At 56.9% G+C, this 7,881-nt stretch overlaps 1 protein-coding gene across 1 annotated transcript; it reads left to right on the plus strand.

The window, feature by feature from the left end:
- Nucleotides 1-1,394: 1,394 nt before the first annotated feature.
- LOC135309336 (uncharacterized) lies at nt 1,395-6,268 on the plus strand. Its single transcript, XM_064435486.1, has 11 exons — nt 1,395-1,729; nt 1,911-2,059; nt 2,337-2,484; nt 2,729-2,916; nt 2,997-3,134; nt 3,412-3,526; nt 3,699-3,836; nt 4,981-5,157; nt 5,284-5,439; nt 5,599-5,700; nt 6,248-6,268. The coding sequence occupies exons 1-11, from the start codon at nt 1,625-1,627 to the stop codon at nt 6,266-6,268; spliced, it is 1,437 nt and encodes a 478-aa protein (XP_064291556.1). The 5' UTR covers nt 1,395-1,624.
- Nucleotides 6,269-7,881: the final 1,613 nt, after the last annotated feature.

Below are 7,881 nucleotides of genomic sequence, written 5' to 3' on the forward strand. Positions count from 1 at the left end.
TGGGCACCCTGGCCTCCTGTTCATCATATGTGCCACCCACGGCATTGCAGTAGGATACCGACTCCTGGGAATTGTCCTCATCCCTCCTTCTGTGGGATTGCTCTGCCCTCTGCCGATCTTCCAACACATAGACAGGACAGAGACGACAGTCCCTGGCTGGGAGAATGTTTGTGGCCATCTCCAAGGACGAGTTTCCCAGGGATCCTCACACAGACAACCACGTTAGCACAGTCTGGAGTCAGGACTGGATCCGGAGCATGCCCTGCTTGTTTGAAAGCCACTCTAAACTGTAAAATAGAGTTTTCCCCAGCGGAATACACAGCGGGATCATCACCCTGCTGCCCGTGCTCTAACAAGCAGCATCTGTAGTGTCGGTGCTCACCTGGAGCCAGAACTGAGGAGTGTCCATTCCTGATTTAAAAGGAGGGGAGAAAATATTCATAGCAAAACTTTCTGTGAATTTTAATAAGACTGAAAAGCCAGAGTCTGCTCCTGGAGAGGCAATGGCCATGAGCATGAGTTTATTGATGGAGATATCATGTTCATCCAAAGGAATGTGGATTGTAGGGATGCATTGTTTTGAGGATGGCCCTGTACAGACACACCAACCATCCCACCCTATGTCTGAGAGTGCTGTCCAAGCACTCCCGGAGCTCTGGCAGCCTTGGGGCTGTGCCAAATTCCCTGGGGAGCCTGTTCAGTGCCCCACCACCCTCTGAGGGAACAACCTTTTCTTGATATCCAACCTAAACCTCCCCTGGCACACCGCCAGGCATTCACTTGGGTGCTGTCACTGGTCACAAAGAGCAGAGATTGGAGCTGTCCCTTCACTGCTCCTCATGAGGAGAGAATGCAGACCCCGACGAGGTCTCCCCTCAGTCTACTCTTCAGGGTTTTATTTTTGTCCCAAAGGGTCAGACTGCAACCTCCACACAGGCCTCTCATCCTACACAAGAAAGAAACAAAGAGATATATCAATCAACAACTAGACAAACAAGCAGGCAGTAATAACCAACACTACATCTGCCTAGGTCATAGGCACAACACCAAGATGGATTGGCCTGTGGGCAACCTCAGTGGCAGTGGATCCTTTTCATTGCTTGGTACAGGATCATCACCCTTTGGAATCTGTTAGGGCAGAACACTCTGACTTTGGCGTTCCCTTATGTCCCTCCAGCTTATAGAGGGGAAGAAAACTGTCTGCACCAGTCGTGTGTCCCAGTGGGCTCAGGAGACATCAGCGTGTTTTTTATTCCTGTAGAGCTCCTTCAGAGCTGCCCCACAGCAGCAGGCTGGCTGGGCTGGGCGTGGCCCCAGGGCACATGGCACTGTGTACAAGGGCCCTTTATGACGGTGGGCACTGTGGGAAGGAACATGGCTGCGTGTCACAGGGCCCTTTGTAACACATCACAATACAGCTGCCGGTGGCCACAGTGTCCAGAGAAGGCAATGGTGGTGCTGCAGGAAGGCTCTGTGCAGTCACCTTGTTCCTTGTTGTCCCCAGGGTTTACAATTTTTTTTTTTCATGTGCCCTTAGGGACAGATCTCGGTGGGACAAGGGAGAGACTTTCCAGCGTGGCCAGAAGAAGCAGGAGGTTGCAAATCCTGACATTACACTGACCACATGTCCAACACTGATATCACACCCACTCGGAGCATGGCAAACATGAAGGCTTCTGCTCCCAACCTGGATATTTTTGGGGAAAGAGTTGTTTCCCACCCAAATGAAGTAAGAGCCTGTGGCCATGGCTGGATCCCCCCAGGAACTGGAGGCTCCTCAAGCTGGGTCTGCTGGGCCCCCCTCAGCCTTTGAAGCCATCAGAGTGTGGTGGAAAGGGAAGCGCTTCTCAGAGGAAGCTGGGGAAGTTGTTCTTCTGGCAGCTCTCCAGAACTCCCTGTGCCTCCTGCAGGTGCCAGACTTTGTGAGGAACATGCACCAGAGACTTGTGTCCAGTGCATCTCCAGATAACAAGTTGTTCATGGACATCCTGAGGCTGACTGAGGCACACCCCACTGATGTCGCGGTCACCCTCCTGCGCTGTGCCCCATCATGTGACAGGTATGGAAGCCACCTTCCTTGTGGTCTCAGGGCTCACTGGGCCTTAGGGCCCATCACCCTGTACAGCCAGTCCAGTGAGGTCTGATACACAGGTAGAGAGTTCCACAACTCACCAGGCTCTCCGTTTCCCAACCGTAGCATGTCAGCCACCCAGTCTGCTGCCGTACTCCCTCCCTGCCTCTCAGGGCATCAGGGCTCTGTCACCTGGGCCCCCACAGCTGCCCAGTCCATGATGCTGTGGCTGAGGTCCTCCTGACACACAGCTCTGGTCCCACAGAGCTGCTAAAATCATGTGGAGGAACATAGCCTCATCAGGAATAGCAGTGGACAAGGTGCTGCCAACACTGCTCTGTGTGCTGGAGGACTGGCCACTGCACAGAGTGTCCACCTCCGATGGGGACAAAACGGGTGTCTTTGCCCTGGCTGTGAGTTTCTGCTACTGGCCTTTGCTGGCCCCAAGGCTGCCTCTCCAGCAGCTCTCCATCCTCCTTCCCCCACTGCATCTCCCCGCCTCAGGTGCTGGCCTGAAACCTGGCCCAGGGGCAGCTTCAGGGCCACCAGGCCCCCTGCTCCCCCTGCGTCTCTCCGGGCCTCTCCCTGCCACGCTCGGGCCCTGCCACACGGACACCTCGGCACTGAGCGCTCTCTCTGGGGATTTGTCCTTTGCAGGCAACCAGGGTGGTTTGGGAGATTCTTCGCCTGCCCTGGTGCCCAGCACCATTTATGGAATATTCTCCCCGCCTCCTTGTGGCTCTGCTCTTCCAAGTTTTTGTCAGCACAGAAGAGATGCCAGATGAGGTCAACACCTTCTGGAAGGAATGCCAGGAGCAACTCAGACTTCCCACCAGCCCCAACAGGTGCTCCATTCCATTTCTCCCATGTCCCCAGGGCAGGCACCAGCACTCCAAGGGTGACCTAGGATTTGCTCTGCACACAGGTTTGCAGTGCAGACTGTGAGGGCACTGTTCCGCCATCTGCGGTATCTGGATTTACTGGTGTCAATGGAACGCAAGCGTGCCTGGGACACGCTGCTCTGTGCTGACACCCACCACTATGCCATGGGTCTGCTGGCCAGGTGAGACTCCCTTCTCCCTGCTGCCTCTGACATTTGTGCCCTGTGCCTGGGGTGCCCCACACAGTCCCTGTAGTCGTAGGGCACAGGCCTTGTCACTCAGAGACAGCCAAGAAGACTGGAAAAGGCTGGGAGAGGAGGGTGCCCAAGAGCAGCTGCCTCCCAAAGGGCCCAGGTCTCCTTGCAGGGTGGTGGGGAAAGACAATAACAGTGGGAGTCAGTCCTGGGAGACATTTGCTCCTGCTGGCTCAGGGTCTTGGTGGATTTTTCTGCCTTCCAGGGAGATGCACCGTACTGCAAACCCCTTGTGTTCCTGCATTGCACTCCGCTTGCTTGGGCTGCTCAGCAGGCGGGAGCCATGCTGGGATCTGCCTGCCTTGGCATTCCTTGTGGAGGTGAGCCTGAAGGCCAGCGCTGCCTCGCTGAGCTGCCTCCCAGCTCTCTGCCCTCTCGTAGCCGCAGCTGCCTGGGACGGTGCCCGTGCCCTGTGCTGCTCCCTGGGCCCAGCCCTGTGCAGTTCCGGGCTCCTGCTGGCTGGGTGCCCTGTCACTGCCCTGTGCCTTTCAGGTCCTCGAGTGCCCTGACATGAAGGAATGGAGTGACAGTGCCCTGGAGATCATTTCAAGCCGCCTGCAGAGCAAATCCAGGGAAAAGCGTTGCTTGGCTCTCAGAGGCCTTGTGGTTCTCAGCAAGAATCCCTTGGTGGTGAGAAGGGGGCAGTGGCTGAAGCTGTGCAGGCAGCGTGGGGCTGGGCAACGCAGTCGCTTGGCCTTGGCTGGGCTTGGGGCGCTGGGACAGCTGCTCCCAGCTCTCCTGCCTCCCGCTTCAGCTGCCCGAGTGCTTCAGGACAGGCTTTGGCCTCTAGGCCCTGCAGCAGGGTGGGGTTGCAGCATCAGAGTGGCATTGGTGGTTCAGCCATTAATAAGGGACTTGGACACAGCATTTGAAGAAATACTAAATAATTTTGCTGACGATACTACATTGGGAGGAGCTGTTGACTTCCTTGAGGGTGGAGGCCCTGTAGAGACAGATTTGCAGGCTGGAGAATCACCAACCATATGAAATTGAACAAGGGCAGGTGCTGGATGCTGGATGCACCTGGTGTGGGCAGCCTGGCTGTGTGGATAGAGCAGGGAATGAGAGACCAGAGAGCTGTGCTGTGGAAAGAGACCTGTGGGGATCCTGTGATGCTGAGTAGGAGTCAGCAGTGCCCTGGCAGCCAGGAGGGATATCTGGGATGCATCAGGAACAGTATCACCAGATGAGCAACAGATAGGAATGTCCTGATCTGCTCTGGGCTGGCGTGGCCTCTCCTCAAGTGGTGTGTGCAATTTTGGGCACCATAATGTAAAAAACCCATGAAACTACTAGAGATTGTCCAAAGGAGGATATGAAAATAGTGAAGAGTCTACAGGGGAAGCCATAGGTAGTGTGGCTGAGCGCACTTGACCTGTTCTGCCTGGAGGAGACTGAGGGGAGACCTCATTATAGTCTGCAGCTTCCCTACAAGGGAAGTGAAAGGGCAGCACCAATCTCTGCTCTCTGGTGACCAGTCACAGCACTAAAGGGAACAGCTGGAGCTGTGTCAGGAGAGGTTGAGGCTGGATATTAGACAAAGGTTCTTCCCCCAGAGGGTGGTGGGGCACTAAACAGGCTCCCCAGGGAATGGGCACAGCCCCAAGGCTGCCAGAGCTCCCGGAATGTTTGGACAGTGCTCTCGGGCACAGGCTAGGATTGTCTGTGCAGGGCCAGGGGTTGGACTGGATGATCTTTGTGGGTCCCTTCCAACTCAGGATATGCTATGATTCTACAGTTCATGGTTCACAGTGCAGCATTGTGTCCCGCACAGGCCGAAGCCATGCGGAGTCTGACACAGAGCCTCATGGACCTACTGCAGGATGCAGATGGAGAGGTGGTTGCATTGATCCTCTCTGTATTCCTGAATGAGCTCCAGGATAGAGCTACCCTAATATCCAATCCCACTGCCCTGCAACTGGCTGAGGTGCTACAGCCACTCATTGACAATGTAAGGCTCTGTGCCCCCAGCCATGGCCACTGGGTGCTGCCTTGAAATTTTGTGCCCATAGGATTTTCAGGCCTGTGCCCAGGTGGGCCCAGAGAAACCATTGCTGGTTCTTTTCCTTTCCAATAGGACAACAGCCATGTGCAGCTGCTCTCCACTCACCTCTTCCGAGAGGTGATGGAGCTAGTAATGGACAAGGGAAGTAAGCCCCTGAAGAAACATGTGAACATGAGCCTTCTCCCACTCCTCTTCCACTGCCAGGATGAGAATCAGCACGTGGCAGAGGTGAGGACTTGTGGGCTGCTGCTGTCCCCCTGGGAGGGGGCTCGGCTGCCTCCTGCCCTGGTGCCTGGCAGGCTGCAGCCTCCTCCAGGCCACGGCACAGGGATGCGGCTCCTGTGCCCTGTGCTGTGGGGCCATCTGCGCCTCTCTGCTGCTCTCCAGGCTTCTCGGGAAACGCTGCTTTGTGCCGTCAAGTTCCTGAAGAGGAGGCGTCTGAAGCAGCTGGTGAAGAAGGAGCAGCCATGGAGGTTTGGCGAGGTCTTGGTAAGGATGGCTTGCAAACCCCAGCCCCAGCCTGGAGAAGGCCCCTGAGCGCTGTGCTCAGTGTGCGGGGCTGGCAGCTGTGCCCCTGCCCGCTGCTGCACCCAGAGGCCGTGCGGGCTCTTCTCCAGGCTGCTGTGGGCCCGAGCCGGGTGCCCATGGAGCCCCGGCGCGGCGGGGCTGCGGGGCGGCCCCGCGGCTCCCCGGGCAGCAGCCGGCCCTCTGCCCCCTGCGGAGCCCGGCGCCAGCGGCTGCTGGCCGCGCCTCAGGGCTGTGCGGGCAGGGGAGGCCGGGGCTGGGCGCAGGGAGCGCCCGCCACAGGGGCTGAGCCCGCGCCGAGCCTTCCCTGCTGCCGCTCTCTGCAGCTGGCAGAGGACAGGAGCCGAGCGGCCGAGCACCTGCGCCGGGCCCTGCGCTACCTGGAGAGCCCCCAGGAGCCCCTGCGAGAGGCGGCCATCAGCTTCATGGGTGAGCCACGAGGCCGGGCTCCCTCCCTTTCCGGCCAGAGCAAGATCTGGGGGAGGGTCCATAATATGCTCTGTGTTCACAGGAATCGCTGGGCGGTACTTGAGGAGGCAGCCGGAAGAGACCCGACTCATCTACAACGGTGAGGGCTGTTAGCGGGGGCTGGCAGGGGGAGCTGCAAGCTCTGCCCCAGCTGCAGAGGGCTCTGCTCCCTGCAGAGCACACCGGGATTTCAGGGGCACGTGGGGACTTAGTAGCCAGCAGCTTCGGCCTGATCCCCTTGGTCCCTGCTCCCTCCTGGCCATGGCAAGATCCGGCTGGGATGGCCCTTGCAGAAGTCTCCTCAGGTCCCTGCAGACCTGGGCTCTGACACCTGGTGGCAGATGTCTCTGTTCTTTCTGTTTCAGCCCTTCAGGACCTGACTGGTGACATCAGCCCTGCCGTCTCCAGCTTGGCAACTCAAACCCTGCAACTCTTAAGAGCTGTGAAATAAATTGGCAGGAGATCGTTCTCCTTTTTAATGCCTTTATTAAGAAGAATCAGCTCAGGTGGGGAGAAATCGATGGGTTGCACCCACACCGCCGTTGCTCCCAGGCGTGGCACGAAGAAGGAGGATGATGCAGCTTTGTCCGCTGGTCTGCAGACAGAGCTGGGGACTCTGTCCTCACGGGAGAGTTGTGGAGTCCTTTGCTTGTTTGTTTAAAAACCCAGGGGGTCTCTTCAATCAGTATCTTTTCAGGTTAGGGTGAGAAACAAAAAGGTCCAAGCAGGTACGGGACTATGCTCCCATCCTTAGACGTCACTGAAGTCACTTGTTTGCTCATGATTTTAGGGGTTTTTCTTGTAAAAACTGTAAAACTGTAAAAAAACCCAGGGTGCAATGCATTTCTCATTTGCATGTTGGCTCTGGTGTCACTGCCCATTCTCTTTACCCTGGAGGGTTTCTCTTGGTGTCTTCTTGGCAAACGGCCAGCATCAGGGGAACAATAGTTAAATCACCAAAACCAAATGAGTCTGACCAGTCTGACTTGGTTTTTTTGGTTGGTTTTTTTTTTTTTTTAACTCTGAAACTTAAAAAAAATTACAACTTTCTATTCATAACAAGCTGCACAGAGAGCTTCACGTTCTCCAGGTTTCAGAAGGTGCAAGACCACTTGCAGAAGGGTGGGGGGTAGGAAGCCTCCTCTGTGGGGAAGCATGTGGAAGCCTATGAGCAACTAATAATCTCAGGAGCTCCATCTGCTCAGTGCACCTGATCTGCAGAGAAGACCTCATCTCAGCATGGAAATATGAAATTGCTGTTGTCATACACAGAGGTCCAGGATCTTTCTTTTGCTGCCCAGCGTCCACAGGGCATCAGGGAAGGGGGGAAAAGATGTTTGCGCTGAGCCAGCTGCCCAGGCGTGCAGTGCTGCAGGGACAATGGCCAGAAGCCCCTTGGCCTGTGGGGGTTCTGCTGAAGCCTTTGTGCTGCCGACAGAGCGGGGGGGCAGGGCCGGAGCTGCGGGGGTCCCTGCTGGAGCGGTGCCTGGAGATGGCCACAAGGCCTGTGGCAGGCAGGAAGCGCCATCCGTGTCCTCCTGGCCGTGTGCTGCTGGCTGCATTGCTGAGGGCTCCCAGGTGCCTCTGGCTGGGGCTCCTCTGGAGCTCCTGTGGGGCTGCGGCGCTGCTGCCGGGCAGCTTGGCCGGGCTGGGGGAGAGCCTGAGGGGCTGGGGCAC

This window comes from Passer domesticus, chromosome 10 (assembly GCF_036417665.1).
Source record: "Passer domesticus isolate bPasDom1 chromosome 10, bPasDom1.hap1, whole genome shotgun sequence".
NCBI lineage: Eukaryota > Metazoa > Chordata > Aves > Passeriformes > Passeridae > Passer > Passer domesticus.

Bases quoted from the DNA above. Each gene is read 5' to 3' on its own strand.
- LOC135309336 (XM_064435486.1), top strand. From the start codon at position 1,625: ATGTCCAACACTGATATCACACCCACTCGGAGCATGGCAAACATGAAG. The intron at 2,485-2,728 runs GTGAGTTTCTGC...TGTCCTTTGCAG, and splicing joins CGGGTGTCTTTGCCCTGGCT to GCAACCAGGGTGGTTTGGGA. The intron at 5,701-6,247 runs GTAAGGATGGCT...CTGTGTTCACAG, and splicing joins GGAGGTTTGGCGAGGTCTTG to GAATCGCTGGGCGGTACTTG.